The sequence below is a fragment of the Schistocerca cancellata genome, chromosome 11 (genome assembly GCF_023864275.1).
Source record: "Schistocerca cancellata isolate TAMUIC-IGC-003103 chromosome 11, iqSchCanc2.1, whole genome shotgun sequence".
NCBI classification, from domain to species: Eukaryota; Metazoa; Arthropoda; class Insecta; order Orthoptera; family Acrididae; genus Schistocerca; species Schistocerca cancellata.
The window spans coordinates 64,954,804-64,974,741 of record NC_064636.1 but is presented as its reverse complement, the minus strand read 5'-3'; the positions used below and the strand labels follow the sequence as shown (position 1 = coordinate 64,974,741).

General features: G+C 43.9%; 1 protein-coding gene across 2 annotated transcripts in view; it reads left to right on the top strand.

Annotated features, from left to right (window-relative positions):
* The window catches only part of LOC126108492 (serine/threonine-protein phosphatase 6 regulatory ankyrin repeat subunit C-like), a 97,300-nt gene that overhangs the window by 23,136 nt on the left and 54,226 nt on the right, over positions 1–19,938 (top strand). For both annotated transcript variants that reach the window (XM_049913748.1, XM_049913749.1), the window contains exon 2: positions 13,016–13,592. In XM_049913748.1, the coding sequence (XP_049769705.1) occupies positions 13,027–13,592 (566 nt within the window). In that variant the 5' untranslated portion in view covers positions 13,016–13,026. The remainder of the gene's footprint in view (positions 1–13,015; positions 13,593–19,938) is intronic.

The following is a 19,938-nucleotide window of genomic DNA, read 5'->3' as shown; positions in this document are numbered from 1 at the left end:
TGCTGTTCATTAACTTGTAATTCACGCCCTACCTACCCTTAGTTCATTTATAGTATCATTGAAGCGTCGTTCCTTTCCGTACGTAAAACTGCGATTACAAGTTACGAAATGCCACAGTAGGTGAAGTAACGTCCTCTATAAAGCACTGCAGGAGCTTTGCTTGTCTCTTGAGTTGCACAGCTGATACAATGAATTTTCGTTACCACTCACGAATAATTCCGTCTCTCGTTTATTGACGATTAAAATGCTTAATACTTGGGCAAATCTGCTGATGGGAAATATCGTTCTGCTTACTGTTTATCAAAATATGTCCCCGACCTTCATGCCTTCTTTCTTCTGTCGTGTAAATTTTGCCAACTCCAAGGAAACAAGACGACCGGCAAGTCAGGGATTTTTGTCTCCTTATCTATGAGTTTCAAACGGCTGTTTCTCTTTCTTTTTCTCCTACAGAAATTAGTATCGCGTATTTCTTTATACTTACCGCGTGTACAAATTATTTCCTCTTTTTTACTTATTTACATAAAAATATGCAAATAATCGTTACCACCTAGATGGACGTAAAACATGAAAAATATATCTATGGACGGTTAGTCTCTAAATTGGCTAAAAGAGAATTACTACCATCTTTGTAGCCTCTTTCATGTAGGTGCTTTAAAAATATATTCATTACATGATGAACGGTGCAGTTTTTTATAAAGTCACACAAAGATTTATTAACGTGACTTTTCTCGACCGAAATATTTCAGACAGGACTAAAGAAAACGATGGCGTCAACTCTTGACAGTTTTTGTGTGGTGATCCACAGTGCGATTCACCTGCCTCGAGATGACTGGGTGTTTGTGTTGTCCTCATCATTTCATCATCATCCAGGAAAGTGGCGAAATTGGAGTGAGCAAAGATTGGGTAATTGTACGGGCACTGATAACCACGCAGTTGAGCGCCCCACAAACCAAACATCATCATCATCATCATCACAGTGCGGACCTTACTGTAGTTAGTTTCTTACTGTGCTTAGTTGGAAGCGTCAGAAATTAAACTTGGTATTTGAATATCATATAGCGATATTTTGCGCGGTTGTATTGTAAGAATTCGTATTTTTAACTAAGGGATTTCGAGGGATTTTTATCCTTGCTCTTTCTTCAATACAAAGCCACAAAATGGGGCACCAGTGCTCCGGTAGTGTAAAACCGAATACGGCGACCGGTCAGTCTCTTCTGCATCAACGAATCAGAGCGCAGACAACAGCCACTTACTGGGAACCGCTGAAAGTGACCAGCGTAAATATATAAGGGTTACTGCAAAAAACAGCCGCCACAGAATAAGTTCCGGCCATCGTACTCGGCGCAGCACAAGGGAACAGACAGGAAAAATTTAGGTTCCTCTTCCGCCCACGAATGGCGCGTGGGTAGAGTGATCCTCCGTAAGGCGTCTGTATTGGCCGCAGTTTCTCGATTGTTCTCGTCGTCGTCATTTCGCTGCAAGCCTGGGGCAGGGCAGCACTGTGTTGTGCGGATTGGTATGGTGTCGCGGAAGCGGGCGTCCGCGCAGTGCAGACAACTCCCGAGTCGCCAGTCCAGGGTCTGCGTCTGACGTCACGCGGCGAGGCTGGTGGAAACCGGCTGCAGTGAGAAACACAGCGTGACGAAGGGGGGGGGGGGGGGGGCAGCAGCAGCGAGACTGACGTCACGGCGCAGCGAAGAACGGCTTCGGTGAACAAAGTACCCATCACCACATTCCGCAAAGTCGTGTGAGGTTTGAATCTGTAGGTGGTTACTTAGTTTTACTGCACGCCCCATCAAGACATTAATTTTGTGGTGCTTATGTTTAGATTTGATTCATACATGAGAAGTGTGTTGGAAAAAAGCACTATAACGTATTACGGTTATGCACATGAGGGTATACAGGTACATTCATGGCGGTGCATTTTGTGTGGTTCATATCGTTTGAAAGATGTTTCACGCTGATACGGAAAACACTGGGGCGTAAAATGTGTACGCCACAGGAAGTTTTCAGGCAGAAGAACGTTTCCTTCAGCTTGTATAAATCATACAGAAGTGTAAATGTTGGCATAATTTGACAACAGTAATTGTATAAATTTTTCGTTCCTGTTTAGAAATAGTAAAAGTTGTCTGTGGACTGGCGCGGACACACACACACACACACACACACACACACACACACACACACACACACACACACACTAGAGTGGTCCTACAAGAGTTTAGTTTCTACCGACTGAGCTGCGGAGCCATGGAAACAGACTGAGGTGGCGGTGTTGGCCGGGAGATTTGCATCCGGGGTTGCTCGGCCGGTAGGGGAAAGCCGTCCCGTTTCACTCGACTTGGCCCATCTGCTCGGCGGTGAGATGAGCCGAAGTTACGGGGGCGGCGCAAACACCCAGACCCCGAGAGAAGGAAATTAGCGACTCTGTCGGGAATCGAACCTGGGACGCTAACCACTGACTGCGGACACTGTTGCACCGACCGTGAACACGAGTCGGTCTGGGATACGCTGTGTGGGGCTCACCACCTCTCTTCCCTGCTAGAAGTAGTCAGTGTTCCGAAATTCTTCCGTTCATTATCGCCTTAACAACGTCGCGTTTTTTCTCTGTGTGGGGGGGGGGGGGGGGGGGCGCCCAGGGGTGGGGATGTGAAGATGTTCTACAAAACAAATATCTACTCGCATTTTGACCTAGAACATGCAAATTTCTTCTCAGATGGGTCTCTGATAAGAGCCGTGCTGTCCGTTCAACGGAAAGAAAGATTGTGTTTTGCGGCATGGAATATCCGCTGACAAGCTTCGGGGTCACGTTATTCTGTTTACACTTGTTAATAAATGATATGGCCATGCTAGTACTCGCAATTATGTAGGAAAATTATATTACAAATCGCCTACTTTCAAAAAGAAATTCATAGCTCAGATCCTCAATAACAGAATTGCGGAATTGTATACAAAGAAAGATGGGTTAAACGAGAAAGCTTACTTGTTGTATCTTGAAATATTGATGCACTATTCGAAGTCTTAAAATTATCGAATAGATGATTTTTGGGCACTGGCCAATGATTTCATTGGTAAACAGAAAGAAGAAACACGCTGCAAGTCATGCGAAAAAGCGTCAAATTTGTGTAAGGGTTATCAGAGGTAACCAACAAGGATGTCCGAATAATAAAGTTTTAAACCCACGTTCTGTGAACGTGTTATTAGTAAAACTTATATAATATTTCCAACAGCTAAGACCCTGTTACTGTCCAAAGGGCTGAAATTCAATATCGCACCTGCGATTAAAGAACCACACGTGATAGACAATTTCATGGCAGGCCTTAATTTAGGTTTGGAGTGTACCAAAACGCCAAAGAATGTTCAAACGCGGTTAGGCCAAGAATTCTGTGAAATCTTAGGAAATGAATTGTCTGTCGCTCAATCAAAGCATTACGTTATAGAACCGTGAAAAGTTTTAATCGTATGCAATACCCACTCCTTACATGACGAATAGTACAGTGTTTCCAGCTGATGCAAAAGTTTATGAACGTGGCTTTTCTGGAACGAAATTTTTCAGACAGGAGTGTACAAAACTACTATGACGTCAACAGTTTTGTGCGGTGATCCACAGTGTTGGCCTTACACTGAAGCGGCGGAAATTAAACTTGGTATTTGACCCTAAAGTAACTGCAGCTTACGGGGATGACGTTTTGGTATTGCGTTATTTTGCGCGGTTGTATTGTAAGAAATTGCGCGGGTATATCGAGTGTTCGGTGGCCTTTTTTGCTTTGGACGTAAGTTTCAATACAAAGTGAGCAAATGTGCCACCAAAGCGCGGATAGTATGAAACCGGAAACGGCGACTGCTCAGTGTGTTCTGCCTCAGCCAATCACAGCACAGATGACACCCTCTTATTACGAACTGTTAAAAATTACTACCGCTTACTGCAAAAACCGCTGCTGCAAAATAGACATTTAGACCGTCGTACATTGCGCAGTATATAGGAGCAGACAGAAAATTTTAAGCTCTTGCATGGACACCAGGGCAGCAGGCAGTCAACTGAATCGCTATAACATGAATGGCCAGATCATGCGAATTAATTACGTTATGTACTAGTGACCAATGAGCTTTTCGGTTAAGACTGAAATCAAAATAACTACGGAAAATACAGGCGATGACGTAGGGAGAAGCGAGCGACGGAGTTGTTGATTCGTTAGGCAGCGTTCTGTCGCAGTAAGCGTTGCGTGTGCTCGCTTCTCGGAAAAGGGAATGAAACGCTGCCACGAAGCGCCAAGGTCGTGGCTTGCAGCTTTCGTTGCTGGCGGCGGAGGGGTCACGTGACCTGAGAGCCGCTGCCCCGCCCCGCCGCTTGTGGGACGGCGTGGCGGCGCTGAGTCGCTTTCCCACGGCAGGGCGGGCGAGTGTGCGTGTGGGCGCAGCAGCAGGTGGGGACGACGCGCAGTCGCCCCGTGCTGTCTGAAGAGTGTAAGATTTGTTTGCAAAAACGTTGCAACTGATGCCGGTACTAATAGTTGAGTTCAGTATAAAGAGCGGCAAAGTACAGACTGCTGTTATAATTGACAGTATGTACTCAGTTTAATCTCAAAAAAAACAAATTTTTTCGTTGTAGTGATCTGAAAAGGCAGCAACATGCATTTCACAACTCATTTAGGTACAATAAAGTCAGCTTGCTACTAAGTGACAGAATAGAAATGAAAGAAAATTACTTGCTCCCTCAGACACGGCCTCTCGCGAAACAAATTTTATTGCACGCAACTTCCTGGCAGATTAAACCTGTGTGCCGGTCCGAGAGTCCAGAACTCGGGTCATTTGCCTTTCGCGGGCAAGTTCTCTGCTGCGGAAGTACAGCTATGAGGAGGTGTTCTGAGTTGTGCTTCGGCAGCTCAGGTGAGCCGGCACGGTACCTCAGCGTGTTCGGTCAGAGAGCTGTTTGGCCTCTGCAATAAAAAAACTGAGTCCAAGGATCAACAAACGAACCTGACCGAATGTCATGTGACGTACTGACGTACACAACGATCAACAACGAACAAAATGCAAAAAAAAGGTGGTAGAGCACTTGCTCGCGAGAGGCAAAAGTCGGGAGTTCGATCCTCGGTCGGGCACCCAGTTTTAATCTTCCAAGAAGTTCAATATGAGTGCACACTCCGCTGCAGAGCGAAAATTTCACTCTGGAAATTTATTCCATGTTTAGAAGTGAAACTGTGACTGAAAGTACTCTGGTGAAGTAAGTAGGATACTTCGGACTCCGTCTTGACTAAATAAAATTCGTTTATATCGACAAGCCTACATCAAACTACAAATGGCCCACGTCGTCTGTACAAGCCTCTTACAAATAGTTACGTAGGTGAACCTATGGCGTTAAACTAAGGCGCCTCAAACGTGTTCTGGAGGCAACAAAAATTTTATTCTCAGTATTTCACTATTTATCCGGCAAATTTAAAAGTTCTGTCGTAAACTGCTCGCTAAGAGGTAGAAACTTGTGTTCAAAGCCCTCTTACAGCGAGACAAGTATTACGCTGAACGAGACAGATACAGAGATTGCCATCGCATCTCGTGGAGCCCAAATAACCCACGATACGTTCATCAATTGTCTGGGAGTGACAGCACTGGGCAACTTGCAACAAAGTTTGAACATTATCTCAAACCTTCTCAAAAGTTTCTCTCGCTTCCATGCATAACGTCAAATATTCGAGACAGTGGTGCATTTGTAAAGTAATAGATTACACGTGTAGTATAAGTGCGAGTTGTAGTCTTGACAGAATCGGGCGGGGGGTGGGGTTTATACTGGTTGTGACTTGTGAGACCTCTGCACTGTACCTCATGCCGCTGTAGGACTTTCAGCAAACTTTTAACACCTAAGTCTGTATGTACGTGCCGGCAAGCCGCGTGGCAGTGTGTGGCAGAGGGTACTCTGGTACCACTGACTGCTCCCATCCGCCTTGGCTGTGCCGCTCGCGAGTGGTACGTGGCTGGCGTCATCGTCGGTAGGCCCGTGTGTACGCTGCAGTTTCTCGAATTTTCTCATTTCACTGCAGGCCTGAAAGCGTCGAGGAGACACGCTTGCTCTGCGGCACTGCGGTTTGTCGGCAGGAAGCGGGCGTCCGCGCGGTGGGTGCAGATAAGTGCGCGTCGCCAGTTCAGGGTCGGCAACGGCGGGAGGTGACGTCACGCGGCCACGCTGGTGATGGTCGATTTCGCTGGCGGGGGTGGGCGGGAAGCCAGCGAGGCGCAGAGTCGAATGGCCTCGGTGCACGAAATACCCTCCACCACACACCGTAAAGTGCAGGTGGTAACTCATTCCTGCTACACTATGCATCGCAATATTAGTTTTTAGTACTTCATGTTTAGATTTGATTGCTACGGGTAAAGGGCGATGTAACGAATTAACAGTTATGCAGATGAGAGTACACCGGTACATTCGTAACAGGAAGACGCTACAGCGCGACGCGCACGAATCACGCGTGGCGCGCGTGTCCAACGCGTGTCGAGACGCGTGCACGTGTTTTGCACGCGCCGGCTGACGGCGCTCTCCGCTGACAGAAACGAAGCGCGCGCACACTGTAATCTTTCTCAAACGATTTTACAGAAACTACTCAGTAAAAATATTTAATTTTTTACTTGCTTGTAGCGTTATATGGCAGCTTCCTGGCCAAGTGCCCATCATGTCGCTAATTGTCATACTTATTTCGATATACACATTATAGTAAGACGCTACGCAAAATTCGAAAAGCCTGCAATGAAAAATAAGGGTCGCTACGATTTTGCGTTTGGTTACACCATATGTTGTTGCGTTTGAAATTTAGCCAACATGTTGAATTTTTGTTTAGACTTGGGAGGAGGTCTCTGTCTGCCTCCGATCTCGAGAAAACGGATCCTATGTAGCGCGCTCACTTCCAGTCTCACGCCCGCGAGACGAGAATGAAATACGCGCAACATCTCTCGTATCTCCTAAACCGCTCGAGACATCGAAACGAAAGATTGGCGAATGATAGCACACAAGGAGAGTATTTTCCTAATTCGTAAACACAGGGAACTTTATCTTTGGCGATATATCAGTACTTGTACTTCCCTTCTTATTTTTTTGACTCCATTGGTACTAATTTCTTGAGTTACCGACAGCTAGCGAAATAAGATTTTCCTAGTTGTTGTTGTTGTTGTTGTTGTTGTTGTTGTCTTCAGTCCTGAGACTGGTTTGATGCAGCTCTCCATGCTACTCTATCCTGTGCAAGCTTCATCTCCCAGTACCTACTGCAACCTACATCCTTCTGAATCTGCTTAGTGTATGCATCTCTTGGTCTCCCTCTACGATTTTTACTCTACACGCTGCCCTCCAATACTAAATTTCTGATCCCTCGATGTCTCAGAACATGTCCTACCAACCGATCCCTTCTTCTAGTCAAGTTGTGCCACAAACTCCTCTTCTCCCCTATTCTATTCAATACGTCCTCATTAGTTACGTGATCTACCCATCTAATCTTCAGCATTCTTCTGTAGCACCACATTTCGAAAGCTTCTATTCTCTTCTTGTCTAAACTATTTATCGTCCATGTTTCACTTCCATACATGGCTACACTCCATACAAATACTTTGAGAAACGACTTCCTGACACTGAAATCTATACTCGATGTCAACAAATTTCTCTTCTTCAGAAACGCTTTCCTTGCCATTGCCAGTCTACATTTTATACCCTCTCTACTTCGACCATCATCAGTTATTTTGCTCCCCAAATAGCAAAACTCCTTTACTACCTTAAGTGTCTCATTTCCCAGTCTAATTCCCTCAGCATCACCCGACTTGATTCGACTACACTCCATTATCCTCGTCTTATACCCTCCTTTCAAGACACTGTCCATTCCGTTCAACTGCTCTTCCAAGTCCTTTGCTGTCTCTGACAGAATTACAATGTCATCGGCGAACCTCAAAGTTTTTATTTCTTCTCCATGGACTTTAATACCTACTCCGAACTTTTCTTTTGTTTCCTTTATTGCTTGCTCAATATACAGATTGAATAACATCGGGAATAGGCTACAACTCTGTCTCATTTTATTTTCCTAGTATGAAAATAAAAATGAAATATCTTCTCTTATGTTACTACAAACCGACACTGAGGTTTTCGTAAGCTATTGACCTCTGTGATTGCCAGTTGTTTTCTGAGGCACTCTGTTTCAGGATTCTATCGCAGTAGCTGCTGTGAGATGAGTTTGTGCAAATTATACTGTGTTTGGACAAAGTACAATAAAAAATTGTCAACAAAAGAAGTGTGTCCGTTACTCATAAATGGTGACGCTTCTTCGAATGAGAAAAGGTTAACAAGTCACACAAAAATTAATTACCAATTCTGTTGGAGTTTTGGTCGAATGCCCGCAACCCATTGGTGTCTAACACTGAGCGACTGGAATGGAAACTTAGCAAAGGATTTTATTCCTTCTCTTGTCTGAGCAGTGTTAAAATAATGACGACCGTTCCTTCAGGCGGAATAACACGCACCTGCCGGATGCTGGTTACTCACCTACTGCTCTGGCCAAACTGTGTGATGGCGAATGAAATAGTTGTTGCTGAGAAAAGGAAAGAATTGATCTGTCGCGCAACACACTGGTCAGTGGATTGTCAGCAGCGCGACAGGAATGCAGACGCTGGCCATGTGTGCCTTGTGAGCTGGAGTTACAAGAACATTGTCATGAAAGTAGATCTCCCTTTGTCAGCAGTACATTTCAACAAATTAAATGTATCTAAGCACCACACTCTTTTAGGATATTCCTACTTTCGTAATAATACCGACCATTTTTTTCATTTGTATAATTAGTTTATTAATGCTGCTAATGTGCATGCAACAATTGAAATGCTTCCAGAATGAGATTTTCACTCTGGCAAAGGTCCCGAGTTCGAGCCTCGGTCGGGCACACAGTTTTAATCTGCCAGGAAGTTTCAATTGAAATGCTGCTTCTCATCTTGGCGAGCCAATTGACACATTGTTATTTCTGACTGCTTTTCGAGTGTTTCTAGCTTGCAGTGGAAATGTGATGTCCACAGGTACATACTATAATGTCTCTTATTACACCTATATCCAAGTAACGACAGTGAAAGCTACGTACTTAATATCTTCGACATTTTATCAGAAGCAGAAAGAGGTCATACCTGTGGAAATAACGCCTTTTCGACTTCTTGCGGCAGATCATAGAGATACGTCAGCATTACAGGCAGCAAGTAGATACCCTTACTTTAATTTCCTGCCTCGTTTCTAAATCACGTGATTTTATAATTATTCCTTACTTCCTTATTCACAACCCTCAGGATGAATCGTCTATCCCTTCTTACGATCTGAAAACATGGCGGAGGCAGAAGATGATAATCCCAGTGGCTAAGGGCTCACAAGTTACTGAACTGTCCATTGTTCTTGACAAAAGAAGAAACAAACCAAAAGATATTTGCAACTGAAAACTATTATGTAGTAACGTAAATAGATGGAGCGCTTGAACGGCGAAAGACGAAGCACTACTCGGTGTTAATAAAATTCAGTATACTATAAGGCTGTATTTTTCGGACGAGCAATACTTCCACTGCCCATACGCGCCATGCCGGGGTGAGCACACGGCAGGACTGCCTTCCTCCCCCCCCTCACCCCCCCCCCCCACCCAACGCCTCCCACGGTGCTCGCGTGACGCGCGTCGCCAGAAACTGTGCCGCAACCACAACGCCGCGCGACCTGGCGCAGGCGCGCGTCGCGTCCCAGTCGCGTCGCGTCGCAGTTTGCGCGCTCCCATTTGAACCTGAAGTTAGGAAAACGCGCGATGCGCTGCGACGCGCCACACGCGCTATACGCTTCTCAATTTGCGCCTAGCCTGGAACCCTAAAAATGAAGTGAATTGGCCGGGAGATGATCCCATTTGAGGGTTGCTCGGCCGGTAGGAGAAAGACCTCCTGTTTCACTCGAATTTGTCGGTTTGCGCGGCAGTGAAACCGACCGGCAATGATGGTGGCCGAACAAACACCGAGACCCCTAGAGACTCTCACCAGGCAGCATACAGCGTAATATTCTGAGAGTCTGGGAAGGATCTTAACTGTATTCTGAGGTTTAGAATTAAAAGTTAGCTGCCAAGCCCTTGCTAATCCTAACAGTCATGCGCAGACCCCTTTCAATCACGTTAGCAAGTCTATGGTAACGTATTTCCTGAAATATGAACAGTTACTAAGCAAGGATTGTTCTTAAACGAAAATGCTGGCCACACTATTAAGTTTATCGATGTCTAATATACTAAAATTTTTGGTCACCGATCTGCTCAATATGCCACGCTGAATTTGTCTTTTCTCATACACAAAACAACTAAAAAAATCCGTACTTTCTAAAACAAAACAAAAAGGAATGAATTTGTTTGCCTTCACTGTAAAGCACTTTTGAGGCATGTAGCACAACTGAAACTGGCAAACAATAACTTCCTACGGAGTTCATACTACACACGACCGTACCATTGAAAGGCTGGGCTCTGACTTCTTAGATTGGTGTAAGCATTCTCCATTTGCAAGAGAAGAGATGCGTGAAGAATACTCTGTTCTGATTGCTACATTAAGGCCAATACAAAAATATTATTCTCCTATGTTTGCGCGCTTTTTTCACGACTAACAAATCAATAAACAACACACTCGAACTGTACTTTTTTCCAAAATATTTAACATTCTGGTACTTTATTTATACTTTACATTATTAACTGTTTTCATTTACACTGAAATTAGCTTCCCTTTACCATAAACTTACTTGACACACTATAATACAAAATTCCCCGTCTTCATTCACAGTGTATTAAAAATTTCTCACGTTACTTCGTACGGCGTTTGTCACTGTAACAGTGATCTACATATTTACTTTACACCACATTCACGCATCATCCACACTACTAAAAACATACACAAAACTGTACAACCATAAAAGAAAAATCCTTCAAGAAATAAACATTACAATTCACAAAACATTCTCTTGACTGTTTCTTGAATGTGTCTGTCCGCTACTGTACTCTGATGGATGACAATTTGAACTACGTACTCGGCTGAACCCACTTCACGATCTTTCACTGTGAACGCACGAGTCAGTCTCCCGACACACGGGCTTCATCCCCTGTGTGAAGCAACTCCTGCAAGGGTTCATGCATGACTGCTTGTTAAATGACAAATAATACAGATTCAGGTCATAAAACAGTGTTGTTTTCTTGAATAACAGGAGAAGTAAAGAGAACATCTCGTTGAATAAAGTAATACTATAGTCCTGTACAGCCTATTTAGTATTTTGGTAGACGTCTGTTTCAAACCATTTCCATACCAAATAACATTGCACTGTAGAAAAAATTATGGAAATTATGTCATTGCCACTTCTGGAGCTTGTTCTCCAAATGAAATATGCTGAAAGAAAAGGTAAAGCTTGAAAATGGTATTATTAAAGATTTGCTGTTATTCACCAATGGCATCAGTGAGACAGAAAGGGTGTGATACTGCTGGAACCGACTAAGGATGGGCCGGCCGCGGTGGTCTAGCGGTTCTGGCGCTGCAGTCCGGAACCGCGGGACTGCTATGGTCGCAGGTTTGAATCCTGCCTCGGGCATGGGTGTGTGTGATGTCCTTAGGTTAGTTAAGTTTAAGTAGTTCTAAGTTCTAGGGGACTCATGACCTAAGATGTTGAGTCCCATAGTGCTCAGAGCCATTTTTTTTTGACTAAGGATGGACTGTACAGGGTGCGTCACCTAACGTTACCGCTGGATATATTTCGTAAACCACATCAAATACTGACGAACCGATTCCACAGACCGAACGTGAGGAGAGGGGCTAGTGTAATTGTTTAATACAAACCATACAAAAATGCACGGAAGTATGCAGTGCTGTTTGTTGCATTGTAAAATGTTAATTACATCCGGAGATATTGTAACCTAAAGTTGACGCTTGAAACATTGTCCCCACTTCATTGCAGGGGCCCAAATAGCAGTAACATACATCGCTTTTCTACAGAATGATCTGCCAACGTTCCTCAAAATGTGCCACTGGAAATGCGTCGACGTATGTGGTATCAGCATGATGGTGCACCTGCTCATTCTGCAATTAACGCTAGGCTGACCCTTGACGGGATGTTCGACGGGCGTTTCATAGGACGTGGAGGACGCATAAGTTGGCCAGCCCATTGTCCTGTTCTTACACCTCTGGACTTATTTCTGTAGGGTACGTTAAAGATGAATGTGTACCGTGATGTGCCTACAACCCCAGAGGATATGAAACAACGTATTGTGGCAGCCTGCGGCGACATTACACCAGATGTACTGCGGCGTGTACGACATTCATTACGCGAGAGATTGCAATTGTGTGCAGCAAATGATGGCCACCACATTGAACATCTATTGGCCTGACATGTCGGGACACACTCTATTCCACTCCGTAATTGAAAACGGAAACCACGTGTGTACGTGTACCTCACCCCTCATTGTAATGTACATGTGCGTCAGTGAAAAAGACTAATAAAAAGTTGTTAGCATGTGGACGTAATGTGCTGTTCCAATCTCTTCTGTACCTAAGGCCCATCACCGTTCCCTTTGGATCCCTACGTAATTCGGTGCTCTCCGATACACACGATCGAACAGCATAGGAGTGGTACTAAAGCGTCAAGTTTAGGTTACAATATCTCCGGATGTAATGAACATTTTAGAATGCAACAGACGGCACTGATTACGTATTTCTTTATATGTTCAGATGTGCTAACAAAACTAACGGGGTTCCATTTTAAAAAAATGTAGGTTTATGTTAAAAAACATACTTCTGTGCATTTTTTTATGGTTTGTAGTAACCAATTACACTAGCCCCTCTCCTCACGTTCGATCTGTGGAATCGATTCGTCAGTACTTGATGTGGTTTACGAAATATATCCAGCGGTAACGTTAGGTGACTCACCCTGTATTTATCAACTGTCGCTGGAGACAGGTGTGGCTGTCACTCGTAGGAGTATCGTCAGTCACCTGTATGCTGAAACGGCTGCTCTGTGTTTCAGAATCGTCCGCAATGGAAGCAGTTAAGGACATCACAGAGACGGTGGCTGTCAACCTGGGTGCCCTCCTGGACGCCGGGGACGACGCCATGGTGATACTCGAGGCAGGTGACACTCGGCTGGTGGTGCACAGGGCCGTCCTGGCGGACAGGAGCCCCGTATTCGCGGCCATGTTCGCCCACGACACCCTCGAGGCCTGCACTGGCGTGGTGAGGATTGCCGACATCGGTGGCCCGGTGCTGAGGGAGCTGGTCTCCTACCTGTACACCCTGCGGCCCCCCCAGCTGCCCGGCATGGCCCCCCAGCTGCTGACTGCAGCGGATAAGTACGGGGCGTCGGGGCTGAAGGCGGAGTGTGAGCGGCAGGTGGCCGCTCAGCTGACCGTGGAGACCGCGGCGGCCGCAGCCACCCTCGCAGTCCGCCACTCCTGCAGTGACCTCAGGCGAGCAGCCATCGAATTTATTAAGACCTGTCCCTTCGAGGTGATGGCCACTCAGGGGTGGGCAGATGCGATGCGGAAGCAGCCGGAAGACTTGATTGAAGTGAGCCGGTTGCTGTACGATCCACCACCACAAACCAGGTAAGTGTGAGACAACCCACTGATTCGTGTCTCTCGGTTCTAGGTGTGTGTATTTCCAACTGTATAATTTTTCCCACTGAATTTTCGTAGATGTGTGTCTGCTGTAAAATACACCATCATAGACAGTCATTTCACGATAGCTCACAATGCTATCATTACCTTTGTGTAGCAGTTTCAGTGATCCCCTAAACTGAACAGTGTTCATTACCAGGTATGTTAGCTAACAAAAATCATCAAAGAGCCAGTTTGTAGACATTATATTAAACTACATGTATACAGAAAGTGGTTGCTTAGGTTTTAGCATCAACTGTCATGACAGAGGGTACACTCACTGTGTGAATAGAGCATGAGCCAGACTGCTGTGGACACAAAGCTGTATTGCCCAGCACAGGCTCAGGCGCAGTGACGGGTGTAGTTTGCAACCGGCAGCCTGTACTGGTTGCTGTAGGCCTGTTCCCATAAAGTACTCTCTACAGTTGTCCATTGCCTCTGTGGCTGATGACAATGAGACACCTTTGAATAGTGCCACACTGCATAAAGATGATGACCGAGTAAGTCACTTACAGCCGACACCTCGAGAAAGGTAGTGTACTGCAGAATGATTAGAGGAGGGCGGCAACTTATCTACAATTTATGTTGCTGATGTTGACCTGTGGAATTTTCTTCATGTAGTAAAGGAGACTATCAGAGTAATCACTATTCACACCTTAGTATTACAGCTTTGGCTGTTACGTAGTTGTCTGTCACTTTCTTTCCACGTGCAAGCCATATGCCAGTAACTATTCCAAGATAATTCTTAGTTCTCTCCAAATCCTGACAGTACACGGAAGATGTTAATTGCTCTAAAGGCACATAATATAAAAGAATGCTCTGCTGTGAGGGCTTGTATGGAAGATGTTCAGAAAACCAGGTGAAGTAAGCATCGGTGCCCCAGTGGCTGACTGCTCACACCTCTTGCAGCCTGAGACCACCTCGCAGGATCACAGGCCAGACCTAGCAGCAGTTCCAGCTGGTCCCATAAAATTGGGTCTTCCCACCTCATTTTGTTCGCCTCTGTACTCAGTATTACATAAAGCTCACGCAGTGCTTGGATACGTTCCCTTTTGTGACACACAGAATACCGTGCCTTACTGTGTATTCGACGAACAGGTGTCTACCCCTGTGTGTGTGTGTGTGTGTGTGTGTGTGTGTGTGTGTGTGTGTGTTTCAGTGGATCTATGGCTTTCCTATAGCCACCCAGTGAACACTACAGGCCTCCATTCTCCTGTGGCACACCTTAGGACATTATCTATCCCATCCATTGTTGCTGTTCCACCTCTGATAGTCTGTGACGCTTAAAGTGGCTGTGCGACCAGAGTTACCATTTTTCTGCACCATCTTACAGTTACATATGTTCATTCAAGTCTAATAGCCACTAACACTGATGAATGATCATTTATTTTTCATTTAGATTTTAATACTTATGTAGTATTTCAGTGTTCTGCTCATGGGTGATTCTAACGCCAGGATTGAAATCGAACAGGAGGGTATGAAAAGGTAATGGGTAAATTTGGAGAGGATATGGAGGCCAACAGGAATGGGAAACAACTCTTGGATTTCTGTGCCAGTATGGGCTTAGTAATCACAAACTCCTTTTTTAAACATAAGAACATTCACCGGTATACTTGGGAAGGCAGGGGAACCAGATCTGTCATTGACTATATAATAACAGATCAGGAATTCAGGAAGGCTGTGAGGGACACACGTGTATTCAGGGGATTCTTTGATGACACTGATCATTATTTAATCTGCAGTGAAGTTGGGATTGTGAAGCCAAAAGTGCAGGAGGTCAGGTCCATATGTAGGAGGATAAGAGTGGAGATACTTCAGGATAAGGAAATCGGGCACAAGTACATAACAGTGATCTCAGAAAGGTACCAGTTAGTTGAATGTAGTCAATTACAGTCATTGGATAAGGAATGGACGAGGTACAGGGACACAGTACTAGAAGTGGCTAAAGAATGCCTTGGAACAGTAGTGTGTAAAAGTAGGATGAAGCAAACAGCTTGGTGGAATGATACAGTCAAGGCAACCTGTAAAAGCAAAAAGAAGGCGTATCAAAAATGGCTACATACTACAACCCTGGTAGACAGAGAATGTTATGTTGAAGAAAGAAACAAAGCCAAAGAGATAATTGCAGCATCCAACAAGAAATCTTGGGAAGACTTTGGAAACAGGTTGGAGACTATGGGTCAAGCTGCTGGAAAACCATTCTGGAGTGTAATTAGCAGTCTTCGAAAGGGAGGTAAGAAGGAAATGACAAGTATTTTGGACAGGTCAGGAAAACTGCTGGTGAATCCTGTGGATGCCTTGGGCAGATGGAGGGAATATTTTGAAGAGTTGCTCAATGTAGGTGAAAATGCGATCAGTAATGTTTCAGATTTCGAGGTAGAATGGGATAGGAATGATGATGGAAATAGGATCACATTTGAGGAAGTGGAGAAAATGGTCAATAGATTGCAGTGCAATAAAGCGGCTGGGGTGGATGAAATTAAGTCGGAAATCATCAAATACAGTGGAATGTCAGGTCTTAAATGGCTACACAGGATAATTGAAATGGCCTGGGAGTCGGGACAGGTTCCATCAGACTGGACAAAAGCAGTAATCACACCAATCTTTAAACATGGAAACAGAAAAGATTGTAACAACTACAGAGGTATCTCTTTAATCAGCGTTGTGGGTAAAATCTTCTCAGGTATTGTTGAAAGGAAAGTGCGAGTATTAGTTGACTAAGTTATCTGTGCACCATTCAATCTTTCGACCAACTTTGTTGTATGGGAGCGAAAGCTGGGTGGATTCAATTTACCTTATCAACAAGGTTGAGGTTACGGATATGAAAGTAGCTAGGATGATTGCAGGTACTAGTAGATGGGAACAATGGCAGGAGGGTGTCCACAATGAGGAAATCAAAGAAAAACTGGGAATGAAGTCTATAGATGTAGCAGTCAGGGCGAACAGGCTTAGATGGTGGGGTCATGTTACACGCATGGGAGAAGCAAGGTTACCCAAGAGACTCGTGGGTTCTGCAGTAGAGGGTAGGAGGAGTTGGGGCAGACCGAGGAGAAGGTACCTGGATTCGGTTAAGAATGATTTTGAAGTAATAGGTTTAACATCAGAAGAGGCACCAATGTTAGCACTGAATAGGGGATCATGGAGGAACTGTATAAGGGGGGCCAAGCTGCAGACTGAACACTGAAAGGCATAATCAGTCTTAGATGATGATGATGATGATGATGATGATGATGATGATGATGATGATGATGATGATGATGATGATGATGATGATGATGTAGTATTTTATGTGCTATTTGACATATCAGGAATCTTGTGTTTGAGATGACACTGTGCATTCCCTGAACCAATTATAATGAACATAGAGCCAGTGTTGTAAATCATTCAGTGTCTTTCTCTTTTATTCAATAAAGATTAACATCAAAATTCCTTGTTTAAACAACAAACATATTACAATTGTTTACATTCTTGAAAAAAATTTAAAACATTATATTATTCCAAACTCGTTATGCACGCTGTGGGAAATGACTCAAGCTCTTATGTTTGAAAAAATTTTTGTTAACGGGAATCTTTTTACTAGCAGTAATCTTTGTGTACATTTTAAAAATTATCTTCATGATGTATAATAGATTCTTGTCGTGATCCTCACCTAGTTCACTGCCTCATACTTCCCACACTATTGGGTGTCAGTTACAGACAGATACACAATGTTTGGTTCTGGAACTGCCTCTGTCTTTCACTGATTCCACTCGACCCCCCCCCCCCCAACCTCTCAAAATTATACATAGTGTCACACTCAAATTTTATACACCACAGGTGCCTATGATTTTAACAATAATTAAAATAAGATGTATAAAACCACGTGTAAGCAGAGTTATTTTTTACTTCATACAGTGTCCACTTCACACAGTGAAGTGATACAGTGTTTTCCCATTTTTTGGGGAGGATGTCTCACTATCCCATGTTCATCCTACTCCCCCCTTGTATCCATGCCAGCCCTTCTAGATAGACATCAAATTCTCACGGAATTTACCATTCATACCTACTGTATGTGGAGGACAAACTTAATTTTATTTCAGTAGCAAGTTCACAGCACAACTTACATCATCAATCACAAACATTGCTCATCCCCCCCCCCCCCCCACACACACACACACATTAGTGTGTGTTTTTCCATCACTGGGGAATGTGGGGAATGACACAGCTTACTTTAACTACCCCATGGTTTCATGTGTGCTTACAAGGTGAGGATGCTCACTTGAAAAATACTTAAATTCCTGTCAACCGTATTTAATGAATGAAATTTAGATGAATGTGGTAATACTGTTATGACACATAACTGTTGCACAACCACAGCCTCTTTCTGTTGTCAAATCACGGGTTTCACCGTGCCTTACTACCCGCTGTACTGAATTCCTTCTCCAGTTCAATTTGAAACACGCTGTCAACCATTTAGTTACCTGTACCTTTCAAAGACCAGTTTTAAAACAGGTTTTGAACGATGTCTGATGATCAAAGTATCACATTAATTACAATCGAAATGTTTCACAATCAGACGAGTGTCGTGCCTGTCAAATTTATATGTGTGTGTTACCATGCTCGGAAGCAGCCAAATTTCCTGAACTGCATTCCACCTGGTTTGTACGCAGCCACATAACTTTCTTGTGCTTTGTCTATTATCGTCCATATGAAAACCAATACCACAGTAATGTAAATATCAGAAAGCCCTTTACCAGAGATGGCGGTCCTCAGTGCTTGTAAACTCAAGTTAACTACAATAAATGACATTTCAAAAAGCAAGATTCAGCTTCAAACTACATGCTTTTGTAATGGACTGGGATCCAGGACTCCAATCCGGTCACTACAGATCTTAACTATCAATTTAACCACATGTAACATCATATGCACTTTTTCAAACTTGATATGATGGGGCATAAAGTTTTGTTTTGGGCAGGGATTGTGAATGAAGCACAATAAAATGTTATAATTTTATGTATCAAAATTTTTCACCGCTAGAGGGATGATGAAACTGAAATGATTATACAACAAAGTATTCCCCTGCTGCATTTCGAACCCAGCATATATCATGTTGTTTTCTAGCCACATATAGATACACAATGTCGGTTAATTTCACCACCAGTGAGATATGCTCATGTCTGAACTAGGAATTATGCGAGGAAAAGTTCTGTGCTGACTGGGACTCTTCACCCTGTATATGCTATCACCACTGGCTACACACCTATCAAATACTTATCCACCAGCCACAAGGAGTGAAATTTATAAATCTGAAATGATAGGATAAAACATTCTCTGCCTGTTTCATAGTCAAAATGGGCACCAATTGTTATTGTTGACGTTGCATGCACAAATGCTAAAAATCATTATTGCTTTCCACATATTACTTGCAGTGCGAATGCTACAACTTGAAATCACACAGTGAAAATTTTTGTACCCAACCAGTATTTAAAACCAGACCTTCCCCTTTCATTGAAACCTGGATAACTATGGAATGTTGGGGACCCAACAAATCGATGGAACTGTATTGTCCGAAAAGTGTTCAAAATGGCAGAAAGAGATATCTGAGTTAGATTCCCAGTTCAGCACCAACATTTTCAACATTGCAAGTTCAAATAAGTGTGCCGTGACTTTACATGACAATTGTTTCAGGAATTAAATAAAATTTCTGGTGCAAGAAAGGTTAATGGTAAGCTTCCACTAGCCAGACGTCTGCCTCTGTCATGGCCCAACATACACCGACTCTCCTCCAGCAGGTAGTGAAGGAGCGTCGGCTTTATTGTAGATTAGGAAGGAAAGTGGAACCTTACGTTGTTCAACAGAAGTCACCGGAGGCAAAGTGGGTCTGTTAATACTTGTTAAGTGTTTGGCTGATCAGTGACGAACACAGAGCTTAAGCAAATGAAGCTAGAGCAATTTTAACAGACCACCAAACTACTTTCAGTGCAGTGCCACTGTTTTGCCGTTAACGAAGGATGCTCCTCACTGGATGAGCGTTCCGTTTCCCTGGAGGTTCATTACAGCCTTTACAAAACATTCTTTTCCTTGTTAATCCATATCAATGGTCATTAGTTGCCTCAGCTACCTAATGTGTACTTTAGAGTTGTTTTAGTAATCACTGAAATAATATCACATAATTGTCAGCTGCACTACTGGCATTATTGTAGGCTACAGAAATTTCTGCAGGAAGTGTTTTCTCCCACCTGAGCTGCTGTGATCTGGTAAGAGTTTAGGTTACACCAACGCTAGAGCGTACAAAATCAACTCAGCGACAAGTATC